The 13047-nt window shown below is 31.0% G+C and overlaps 1 protein-coding gene and 1 long non-coding RNA gene across 2 annotated transcripts; one reads left to right on the forward strand and one right to left on the reverse strand.

Annotated features, from left to right (window-relative positions):
- The first annotated feature begins 1010 nt into the window (after positions 1 to 1010).
- Positions 1011 to 3445, forward strand: LOC114388804. The gene is made up of 2 exons (XR_003661602.1): positions 1011 to 1212; positions 3111 to 3445. It is a non-coding gene; the product is annotated as an uncharacterized LOC114388804 (long non-coding RNA).
- A 1979-nt stretch (positions 3446 to 5424) lies between these two features.
- LOC114371091 lies at positions 5425 to 6950 on the reverse strand. The gene is made up of 2 exons (XM_028328505.1): positions 6609 to 6950; positions 5425 to 6009 (listed from the first exon to the last, which is right to left on the reverse strand). The coding sequence occupies exons 1-2, from the start codon at positions 6871 to 6873 to the stop codon at positions 5741 to 5743; spliced, it is 534 nt and encodes a 177-aa protein (XP_028184306.1). The 5' UTR covers positions 6874 to 6950; the 3' UTR covers positions 5425 to 5740.
- Between the last annotated feature and the right edge of the window lie 6097 nt (positions 6951 to 13047).

The following is a 13047-nucleotide window of genomic DNA, read 5'->3' on the forward strand; positions in this document are numbered from 1 at the left end:
TAAACACACTTATAGAGATACTAACAGATTATTCATCAACAAAAATTTTACATTAAAGATGAGAATCAAATTCATGTTTTTGTGTGAAATATAAATATGTTTCTAACTAACTGGACTAATGTTTAGTGGCAAACCTACTATATATCCCGATAGATGGAGTGCAAGAACTTTTAATAATTTCATTAGTTTTTCTTAAGTTTTTTAACTTCTGATCATAATTGAACCTATAAAAGTAGTGAAGAGGATTTTTATCCTAAAAAAAATACTATCAAACACATCAATGCATTATAATACACTTAATTAACAGTAGTATCGCTTAGTTTTTTATTCTCCTCCGTCTCTCTTTCTCCTTTTATACCTAGATAAAAAATCACATAATTTCATGAAAAACATTAAATATATGTTTTTTTGGTTTATTTGGAACATTAAATATTACTATTCTATTTTTTTTACAGTCAATCACTATTCTTTTAAAGTGAAATATTACTACATTCTTTATTATAAGTACTTTTCATTTTTGCAATTGCTTGATTAGTGTTCTTCTAACGCTGCTAGTATTCTCTTTGCTAGCTTGTATCGATTGCAGACACTACTACACCAGTGATAGGTCTGATTAGAAACACGACCTTCCAAGAGTCACTGCTATTCATCAGTTATTTATTTATTTTTATCATGGTTAACCAAAGTTCTAGAAACCCGTGACAATTTGGTTAGTTTGGATATTTCTTCAAATTTATATATGGAATATACAACAAGCTAAGCAATAGTATCATATTATTTGAGTGCATGACATTGAGTCTTAACTTTTCATTCGAATTTAGTATGGCCATAGGGAAAGAGATAAAATCCAATTTGTTGTTTTCTTAAATTCCAAATTCCCCCCAACCACGAACAGTCAAAGACATCTTTATCTCAACCTAAAATATGAGGGGGAAGTGTTTTTGAGGCAGATAATAATTTGGCAGCTAATATGCTAACAGTATTACATGGTCCCTTCTTATCAATGAATTAAATATTGAACTTGCAAGGCTCAAATGCATCATCATCAGAAGTTAAGTCTATTAGAAAACCACCAAATGCCAGGTACGTGAACTCTTGCTCAATAATATTCACAATTGGTCCATTCATGGATATAATACTGTTTGATAGCTGACCAACCGAAAGCTTTACATGGATTTGATACTTCGAAAGCACGATTATGTTGATAGCAAGGTAGGTCAGATTATACGCATATTCTTATTTTATATGAATCTCTTATGTGTTTGGAGTGTCATAACAAAGGGAAAATCCAAAGGGGTACAAGAATGGCATAAGATGATAAGATGCCACCATCTTTCATTTTCAGATGTATAGTGTGATAACTTAGCTATGAATTAGTGAGATATAGAGAGAGAAGATACTTAACAATAACAGTAACAGTCTTGTTCGAAATACACGCTGTTCAATTTTGTTTCTGTTCTCTCAAGTAAATCTCCTAATCATAGGTCCACAAAAACTGTTTTATTTTAATTATAATTATATTTATTCCTCTACTATCCTTGACAAATACAATTTTTATCGAGTAGGTAAGATTTTATTCACTTTTTTGGACCATCTAATGGACAAAACATGGAAGTTTGTCTAATGGAAAAAGTTCTGAAACTATACAAGGGATTCAGAGAGACTGTCTTTAGTGATATGAAAGTGGCTGAAATGTTGAATATCTAGAATTAGTGTCCTGTATAGTATCAATTTCCATTTCTTCAATTTTCACTTGTATGGAGCACAACCTTAGAGATATATGATAATTTGGCTAGTGTTGATGACTGAAAGGTACCTTAGTGGCATAGCGTGTTACTATTATGAGTTACAATATAGAAAAAATGGAGACAATGACCAATTTCAATTAGAATGATATGTGGACTCAAATCAATAATCTGAGTGGAATTGCAGCTGGCACTGCTGAGTACTGAAAAGGGTCCCAGACAATTCTTCTTATGTACCTCTACCCTAGTTTTAACAGGAATGTCTGATAAAAAGAGATTTACCAAATAGATTACCATAAAAACCATTCAAACATGTTTAATTTAAATTTAAATTGTGGTAAATATGATGCTCGCAGTCTAGCCAATGTCAATTATAGATCTTAGAGATGAAAAAAACACACAGCTAGAACTAGCAACATCAAATGAATTCATAATCTCACTGTAACATGTCAATCAACTTTGCCAAAAAGTAAATTATTACTTTTATGAAGCCTATTATACAATACAAGTGCTTGAATGTTAATCAAATCCCCACTTACAGAAAAGGGTAAGTAAATGTTACTCTAAAACTTCTGCTTCAGCTTTTTCATGATGACCGGTCATAAAACAGAAACACTTGTGTACATGAAATAATTGTACCTGTTATTCTGCATAGTATTCCAACACTTTTTGACTGCTGCCAAAATTTTCAATCAAGAATCTTCTTCATCAGAATCAAACTCCACCTGTAAGTAGACTAAAGAAATTAGTGGCTATATTTAATATCACAAGAGATTTTTTTTAAAATAAGAAGGTATCTTTAATACAAGAAAATAAAAGAGCTAAAAATGAGGTCTTAAAACTTCAATTAAGCAAATGCTGATCTTCAGTGTCTCAGCCAGACTTTGAATCCAAAGAAGCACAAATAGACAACAATTGCTATTGTTGTTTAATCATCTGAGTTTATAAAAGAAATATTCACAATTTCATCCTGATACCATTTTTCCAGTATAATCATGCTTTCAACCTGCATGGATAAATTTGAGTTCTCTTTGTCTACTTTCCCGAAAATCCATATAATGCAGCAAGTGTAAGGCCAACTTGTCAGTTTCAACTTTCCACTACCAATAGTAGTATAGTATTGCATCCAATGCTGATTTCAATTTATCACTTTTTTTTTAATGATTTGTTTTCTGAGATTTTTCAGAGTAGCACTTTAACAGCAGCCTTCTAGTGCCGGTTCAATCAATGGCCCAGAAGAAGCGAACCTAAATTTTTGTTTTTAGCTACTATATTTGGCAATGACAGTAGAAGAGTATAATAGTAATTCCATAATATTATTCTATTATATTTCTATGTCTAATCGGTTCTCTTTCTTTCTTTCAGCCAGGACACAATGTAAGTTTATAGGTATTTATTCCTCTATTATCATAAAAAGAAGCCAAATTCAACATAGAAGCTACAAATGTATTTGTCAGGACAGAGAATTGTTGGTCTCTCGATTGAACTAACCTGAAGATATTTACCCGGCCCTATGTATGATACAGCCAAAGGATAATGAATATTGATTACCACTCACCATTTCTTTTTTATGAGTGTATTAGGAAGGTATAATTAGACATTATCTTAAAATACATTAATGATGTAACTTGTTAATACACTTATAGTAAAATAGGATTGTCTATGTTAATAAATCTTAATACCAAAGTCAATTTTTTCGATATACATTTATCAAACAGCGCACCAATACTTAAATAAACATATATATTTATATCTTAAACCATTATGCATCATTCATATAATAGAAAATAATTTAGTTTTTACGTAAATCTAAATCCGATATTTACATGCCCAGCTAAAAAAGAATTATGGAATTACTATGGAGAAATTAATAATAAAACACAACTCTTTTCCAAAATAACTAGAATATCGTCACATAAGTTTGGTGATTCTAAAAAAGAAATCTCTCTCCATGTCATGATATAATTTACTAACACACACTAAAAAATAAGAGTGATTTGATTTGCAATTATGATCACATTAATAGTATTTTTTACAATACAAAAATTTTCTGACTCATCACACTACAATGGCCATTGCCATCACAATTTAAAACGATGATAGTAACTAATAACCATTACAACCCCATACGTACGAATGTTCCTAAACATGGCAATGTGTCCACATTAATTTTATAGTGGTTTGGTCCAACTTCTGCACTTGTGGAGCGTGATATATGGTGCAACATTAACAATGGAGAGGAGCTGGCACGTGCTACATTATACTAGTACGGTGCTACTAGCAATTAACAAGTGCCGCATTAACCACCCCACACGCCAAGCCAACTCAATGCACAACCAAAACTAGCTCCCATTCTTTGAAACTTCAAAACATTCACAAGATTACTGTGTCAAGTCAATTCCCTCAGCCAAGGCCCCTTTGACGACGCATTGATAAAAAAAGGTTATTAAGATACCAATTACTAGTTCATGAGGTTATTCAAAATATAGAAAAATAGACAAATATAAATATAAAAAGTCTAACAACATACTAATTTATAATATCAAACTTAAAGAATAAATAGATAAAAGGGATTTATAGTTACAACTAAAATAAAGGAAAAGTAATTAAAAAAAACGACTTGGCTCAATCAGGGTGATCTTCCGCATTGGTTTTAAGTTGGTGGTCTACTGAATTTTGCAGAAAATGTATATATCTAAAACCGATAGTGGAAATATTCCTAGAACATACACCAATCTGTAAACTAGCTATATATAATATTAAACACCACTAATGTATAAAATGAAGCTTATTTCATATAATATTTATACAATATAAAATTGGAATCTATACATGGGGAAATTCTAGCATGCTGTTATATTGATTTTAGGTTGGTAGCCTGAAATTTATTTAGATGCATTTAAAAATAATGGTGAAAATATTTCTAAGGCGTACATTAATTAATTGCTATTTTAAGAACATGTAATGATTTCTCGTTTCTTATCGGTTAGACATTGATACTAAGCTAGTTTCCGCTTGTCTTCTTTTAAATCTGTCATTATTATTAATAGTTTAAACAAACCTTATTAAATGACCTTTACTTTTTAAAAAATAATAATACTAAGATGATACATTAATTATCCAGTTTCATTGATATATATTGAGACAATTGGATGGTGGCAACATGCCAGAATCAGACTTCATTAATTCAATAGTTATTTTGATAGCTTCTAGCTAGCTAGTTAAAGTAATATTTGACCAAAGCAAAAGCCAAAGCTATTTTAAGAACATGTAATTATTTCTCGTTTTTTATTGATTAGACCCTGATATTGCTCCCTTTATATATATATATATATATATATATATATATATATATATATATATATATATATATATATATATATATATAATTTTCCACTATTATTATTATTAAAAGTTTAACAAATTAACCTTTAATTATTAAATGACCTTGTTACGTGAAAAATACTAATATATGATGATACATTAGTTTTCCAGTTTCGTTGATATTGAGAGACAAAAAGAGCCTTGGATGGTGACAAACATGCCAGAATCAGACTTCATATACAAAGTCAACAGTTCGTATGGCATAATTACAAGATATACTATATTGCTTATAATTAAAGTTTTATTATTTGACCAAAACAATGCGTGAGAAAATGAAGCAAACATTATTGCCAAAAACCATCAATTAATTTAAAAGTGCACAACTGCACAACTACAAAGCCTCTCAATGTATACTATGTAGAAAGTTACATCTGTTAACACTGCAGAAACATTAAAAAGAAGCTAGCTTCAACATTTATTCATCCTATATATCCCTATAACATCATTATTTCAAAATGCATCACATTAGTTAGTATCTTGAAAAAGTATAAATAGAACAAATTAACAATACAACTTGCTTTATTTGCTGGGGTGTATATATAATGGGGGAAAAAGTATAATAAATCAAGCACTAGCTAGCTTGTTTTTGTATGCATTAATTAATAATTTTCTCATGGCCATGGCCAGAAGGGACGAATTATTGGCATCACAGCAAATTTCATCTGTCCACTGTTGCAATGGAAACCATTTCTCTCACCGCAGGCAAAGAAATAAGGCTGCCACCTATTTAACACGAAATGAAAGCCCTCTCCTCCACCTTGTGTGGGATTTGCCAGCATCTTAGCACTCTTCACATCACAATTCAAAAAACTCCACAAGTTTGGAAATATGTACACGCTGTGTGGGAAACTGGTAGCGTTTGGAGCATCATACTTGAACACTATACCACAAATTTAAACGCAGATGGATATCTTAATGAGTATTAAATATAATGAGAATGTATTTAGTAAAGTGTAGAAGATTTAATTTTGACTATATAATATCATATATAGATAATTTGTTTTTGAACCAGGATATCCCTTTGTGGAAAGTTAAAGACTAATCATTGGAGGTACAGAAATTTATCTAAGAGATTGACCTCTTTCAACATATATTTTTTCATACAATTGTATATATATTATAACTACTCTTCTCATGCTTTTATTTTTTCCTTTATATATATGTATATGAATGTTTTTTTTTTTTTTATCATAGTGTAAGAATGTTAGCAATATTTTCTCTAACATTTATTTTCTAACATTCTCTATTATTGGTTGAATTTATTAGAAATATAATTTTTGGTTGAATTTCACTTCTAATTCTAAAGAAAAAATCATTAAACAAAAAATAAGACTTACCAAAATTTATAATTAATAATAATTTTTAGCAAATAGACTAGTACTAACATTTCTCATGTATGTCAAATATATATATATATATATATATATGCATGTAGGTACTTTAACCATAGTTTTTGACAAATAATGAAGAAAATCTCACCTAGTGTATCGTTAAGGTAAAATGGGCCATTCTTGAAAGCCCAATCTGTGTAGTTAAAACCGAAGTGCCAACCCTCAGACCCACCCACAATGATCTTTCTGGGTTCTTGTTCTGTCTTGTTTTGGTGACGGTTGCGGAATCTGGACCACCAATCAGAGTAGTTAGAATTAGAACCAAAGGACCAATCCTTATTGGCCATGCTCATTGAAAGCATTGAGGCCACTAGAACAAATAAAGTGAGTGCATGAGCAAACTTGGTTGCCATATGTTCGATCGTTCTTGTTTTAGCAATGAGTGCAAACAAACAAGGTTTGATAAAACAAAGGAAATTAAATCAGTAAACTGAGATTAATTTGATGTGTTTTGGTGTGAGCAAGGGTGGTTTATATAGTCTAGAGGACTTAGGTTGACTATGACTAAGGAGGGTGGAACATGAAATATGAGGTGGTGCAAATCTGCCAAATTAGTTAACCTTTTGGTCCAAAATCCAAATGAATAAGGGTTGGTGGCAACAGTGTGTGAAATGTTTTCCCTAGCACCGAGCTCAGTCCTCCACTTAGCATCATCTTTAAACTCGTGCAATTGATACCATAAATTCATACAAATTTTTCAACAGCATCATCTTTTATTGAGCTGGTATAATTGCACACACTCTATTTTATGGTGTAAATAGGTGAAAGAAATAAAAAGATAGAAAAATAAAAGAAAAGGAAGAAAAATAATGATATATATGATAAACGATGAGACACAGAGAAAAAAAAAAGGGAGATGAAAGAAAAGGTAGATGTATAAATATAATTATTCTATATGTAAAGAAAATATTGGGAAAAGCCTTTTCTCTTTATATTTTCCTTTTTTTTATTAGATTTCCATCAGACCATCATCACCTTTAAATGTGTTATATTGATTGGGATATGAAACTATTAGGACAAAAAAATGTGTATTAATATAATTTCTCTTAGAAAGCTCTGTCAAAACACGTTGCAGCATACCATTGTGAAAAGGTGAAAAGCTAACAACTCAACGGTCATGATAACAAAAACATTTGGATAATTATTAACATTTTGTTAAATGCTAATTTATGCTTTTCTAGTTTAAACCCCTCCCTATTTTATTATTTCGAATTCCAGAACAAGAAATTTCACCTTCATTCACCATATGACCCCAATCACATTTAAGAATTTGCTTATTGACCCAGATGACTTTTATCTTACGATTGGAACTCCTTACAAGTTGAATTGTCATAAAAATTCTAGACCCAGGAAGTTTCTTTCACGAAACAAGGTTAATTTGGTTTGGTTTGTGTAACACTCTAAATCTGTAATTGCATATAATCAATATTTTTAATTTCGAAAACTAGTTACTCTCATTTTAATTATTCAAAGACTATAAATTAAGAAAAAGGTAGATATGACATTTAAATAATTTTATTTTAAAAAAATTCTTATTAGTTGGTTTCTAAGTTGATACTACACATATTATTTAAATTCTCAAAAAGAAATGTTAATCATCATTTTACTTAAATAATTTTATTTTTAAAAAATTCTTATTAGTTGGTTTCTAAGTTGATACTACACACATTATTTAAATTCTCAGGATAAACACTTGAATATTGTTTCACTCCTTATATATAGAGAGCTCATTTCTTCATTTTTCTTGCCCTAGTTGAGAAGCATTTCCTCAAATTTTCTTTCTTCCTCTCATATTTCAGCTGATGCATTTCCGGCAAACTTCTCCCTCTTTCTTTCCGTCGCTCTAAAAAATTTCGGTTGGCTATAAGAGTGACTTTTTAAGTCATAATTTCGGTTGGCTATAAGAGTGATTTTTTAAGTCATATTTTCGGTTGGTTATAAGAGCGACTTTTTAAGTCATAATTTCGATTGGCTATAAGAGTGACTTTTTAAGTCATATTTTCGGTTGGCTATAATAGTGACTTTTCAAGTCATACTTTTCGGTTGGCTATTAGAGTGACTTTTCAAGTCATATTTTTGGTTGGCTGTTAGAGTGACTTTTCAAGTCATATTTTTAGGTGGTTTTAGAGTGACTTTTCAAGTCATACAAGAGGGTGTAATTCTAGAAAAGGTTCTCTCAGTGCAGTGGGAATCTTATACAGTGATCTGGGCTGTTTTATCCTGGAGACTTCGTGGTTGATAGTCTGCTTGCACAATTTTTTACAGTGTCACGAAACGTCTTAAAGAAAGCGACATTGTCCGCAACTCAGCCATTAATTTTTTCGGTTTGCCATAAACTATTGTTCCAACAATACCTTACATTCAAAAATGAATAGACCAAACAATAAAAAAGATACATCCAATTTGCAAAACAATACCTCTATATATATATATATATATATATATATATATATATATTAAATAAGATCATAACATAGTTGTTTTCTTGAGTAGGGTAATGAGTACATTCCCAACATGTAACTTAAATGCATTTTTGTGATAGAATGAGATGACTAAATTTACATAGGTTAAGAGTTCTGAAGCCTAAGTTCATTTACATCAAAATACATAAGAATTAACCAATTCATTGGTGGTTGCACTAGAGAAATATAAATTAAGCAAGCAAACAATTATTAATAGAGAGATGTGCATATAAAAACAAGTCTAAATTAAAGGATTATGAATTTGCATACACCATTTTCCCCTAATCCTGATTATAACTAAGAATCCTAAATTAAATGATTAATTGATCAAGGTCTAAAAGTACCCCCTCCCCCCTAAATAAAACTTCAATTGTTCATTTAGGATTTAATTCAGGGTTAAGGCTAAATCACAGAGACACACGAGACGAGAATTTATGCAACCAATTTGATCATGCAATTTTTATGAATCCTATCGTTCTACAAATCAATCAATTACAAATAGATGGTCTCTAACACATAATTAATTATCAGTCATAGTGATCAATTCCAAAGTAAAAGTTAAAACAATAGAACCATAGAATTAAATGAATAACATTGAAGAATTTAATTAAAATTAAGAATCAAAGTACATGGGTGAAGTTACATCATAATTTGAACCCTAAGGGTTTAACCAACCATGGTCATAATACAATCAAACAATGTATGAAATGACATTAAGAATGAAAAAGATTGAAAACCCTTATAGATTATGACCCAATTATCCCTTGCATAGTCCTAAGCTACAAAAGATAAGTAAAAGATAATCTAAAACACCTCCATTTTTCTATTTATACTAAAGACAGTTAAAACAACAACATAGAGGTCAGCACGAGCCGTGTTGAAGGTAGCATGACCATTCTCAAGAAGTAGTGACATTGATGCTGATTTTTTCATATGGGATAGCACGAGCCATGCTAAACCAACACGAGCCATGCTAAGACAACACATATCGTGCGTTGAACGTAGCATGGCCATTTTAGTATAAGTGATGCTGAAGATGGGTTTTGGGTGAAATCCAACATGACCATTCTGAAGCAGTGTGGGCTTTAAATTCAGCATGGGATGTGATGAAGGAAGGCACCCAAAATTGGTTATTTTCTTCTCTCATTTGACCTTTTTCTCAAGTTTTCAGCTTTTCTGCTCAACTGTTAACACTTAACAAACACCTATGAGTTCTACTAACAAAAATAGATGAAAACAAAGTAAAATTGAACAAAAATTAAGGCTCAAACACAATCAAATAACAATTTACCACCCTTACTCTCTAAGAATGAAGCTTTCTCTTTGTGTTTTTGGTGTGTGTTCTCTTGAGCTTAGCTTATTTATTAAGTTAGCTTTAGGTGAATGTAAGTGAGATTGTTAGTGGGGTTAAGTGGTGATGATGTGTTGAAGCTCTGTGATTTGATGAGGAGGTGATGGTAAGGAATGACAATGGGGCGAGTCGGGGATGGGTTTGACTCTCCCTCTCTTCGTCCCTATAAAAGGCAGGATGGGTACGAGTTCGGATACAAAAGAGGCAAGTTTAAAATTTAAATACATATCTTCATCCTCGTTTGGTTTATCAAGTTTAGATATACTCGCGGATAATTCACTACACTTTTTTATATAATTTTAATTTACTTATATATTTGTAAATGAATTTTATATTAAGTTTTTAGTTATATTTTAATTTAAATAATATATAAAGATAATGAATAACAAAAAAAATAAGAATTCAATTATATTTTTAATTAAATGTATATTTTTTATTTAGTTATTCAATTATTTAACTATTAAGCTAATTGATAATTGCTATGCACACGTAATTTGAATATTTAAATCACATGGCAATTATCTAATTTTCCTCTCTTTTATTGCTTCTTTTGTGTTAAAATATTAGGATTTTAGTTTCTTTTGAGTTTTTATCCAGTAGATGCTAAAGTTAGTTAATTTACAGTGTTTTTGGTTGTATTTTTTTTTTTTTGTAGAATTACGCAATTGGAGGCTTGCAAAAGGGTTGAAGAACTGGAACAGCTCGCTTAGCGTGTCAACAATCGCTTAACACGAGGAGCCAATTTGGAGGCCAAGCTTAGCGCGTAGTCACTTATGCCAGCTGAACTTTACATGTGCGCTCAGCGCGCACGTGTAGGCTTAGCACATAGTCAATTTTGAATAACATGATTGTGCTGCATTTTAAAGGAAAAAAGGGGAGAACCCAAAAGATAGTTTTTTTGGGACCAAATAAGGAGCTAGGGCACGAGAGAAGAGGGAGAACTCATTCACTTGGGGATCCTTTCCTCCATTTTCTTCCATACCTCTTGTTTCCTTTTTGTATTAGTAAGTCTCTCATAAAAATGAGAGGCTAAATCACTCATTATTGAGAGCTCAACAACCAAACACTCTTGATGTAATGATTATAACTATCTATTTAATGTTATTTTGATATTATTGTCTCATTTATGTGCTTAATATCATGTTTATGGTTTGATCACCCATGCTCATGTAGTGTTATAGGGTTTCTGCATTGGAAAATATTTATCTCCTAAGAAATTGAAAAGAAAATCTAGGTAATCCATATCTAGGGATAAAATGATATTATTTAACCTTATTTATGCATCTTTATTCTTAAAACAAATTATTTTATGTAGCTCTTAAGGGAATAGGAGTGAAATTAGGTAATTTAGGCTCTTTCACATGATGAATCATGGTTAGGGTAGGTTAGCGGATGAAGATAATAATCAGAATAACGTTAAATAGTGAAAAATCCATAATGTTACATTAAGAGTAGTTTGGTAGACTAAGTCCCAACACGTTCCGTAATTATGCTTCAACCGATAACTCACCCCTCAAGTGTTTGTGTTCTATTTCTTTAATGTGCTCTGCTTAATTATCTTTATGTATGTTGAATTTTACATTCCGTATCATTATTTGACCAATATCGAATTTAATTCATTAATTGTTTAAAATTGGACATATAAAACTCTGAGTACAGTCAAAGTCCTTGTGGACTCGATACTCGATCTTACTGTTTTAAAATACTACTTGAACGAATTGGTACACTTGCCAAGGAGTTAACACTAATTGATTTATGTTTTTGAAAATGATAACAATAAAATCTTATATATATATATATATATATATATATATATATATATATATATATATTGTGACAATAAAATTATTAAAAATATAATAATAGCAAGTATGGTATTATTTGATACCCATCCTCATTTCTGCTTCAAAAGTTACAGGTAACACTAGGACCTATATCCATACCCATAAATCATTGTTGTTGTTGTTGATTTATGCTTTTGCAAGTACTCATTAAGTGAATGATACGCTTCTATGAAACTCTAAACTGATCACAATGGAGATTGAATTGCCTTACCATTTTTCTGAAACAGTACCTTCTCCATTGTCTCACAAGCTACAAGGGAGAAAGTAGTGGCACTTGGTGTCCATACTTCTATACAAACTGGGGACAAAATGATCCTTTTTTGCCTCCTATTACGTGAATTGATAATAGGTTATTTTTATTTGAAAGAGATAATAGGTTTTTAAGCACTAACTATAATATATGCACATGAGTGAGAATAATCTATTTAGTGGGTTATAAACCTATATTTGATTTCTACCATGTGCAAAATTCTCCTGAGCTAGCGACAACTGAATCGCGAACGATATTAGTATTTGACCTAATGAGTATGAGTTGAAGGACACATGATCTTTGATCACACAAAAAAAAATTAATAAAGTGTTGGTGACTTATAGTACCCCACGAGTTAAAAAAAATGATCAACACCAGGCTAGATGGTGGGTTAAGGTTTCCTTATTTAATAGCCTAGCAAGCATACCTAATGAGGTGTTATTTGAAATTGATCCAACAAACCAAAATGAGCTCGAAGGAGCCAAACATGAGAGAGAAACTCAGGGCCTCGTCTGAGTTGATGGGCATGCATATCTTCTCTACATTGACCACCAGCACAACTCAATCTCAATCCACAAATTTTGAACGAACGCCCACGTTGGAAGTCTATCTTCTACAGC

Source organism: Glycine soja, chromosome 2, assembly GCF_004193775.1.
Source record: "Glycine soja cultivar W05 chromosome 2, ASM419377v2, whole genome shotgun sequence".
Classification (NCBI taxonomy): domain Eukaryota; kingdom Viridiplantae; phylum Streptophyta; class Magnoliopsida; order Fabales; family Fabaceae; genus Glycine; species Glycine soja.

Coding starts and splice junctions, on each gene's coding strand:
- LOC114371091 (XM_028328505.1), bottom strand. CDS start 6,873: ATGGCAACCAAGTTTGCTCATGCACTCACTTTATTTGTTCTAGTGGCC. Junction 6,010..6,608: donor TTACCTTAACGATACACTAG/GTGAGATTTTCT, acceptor TTTGTGGTATAG/TGTTCAAGTATGATGCTCCA.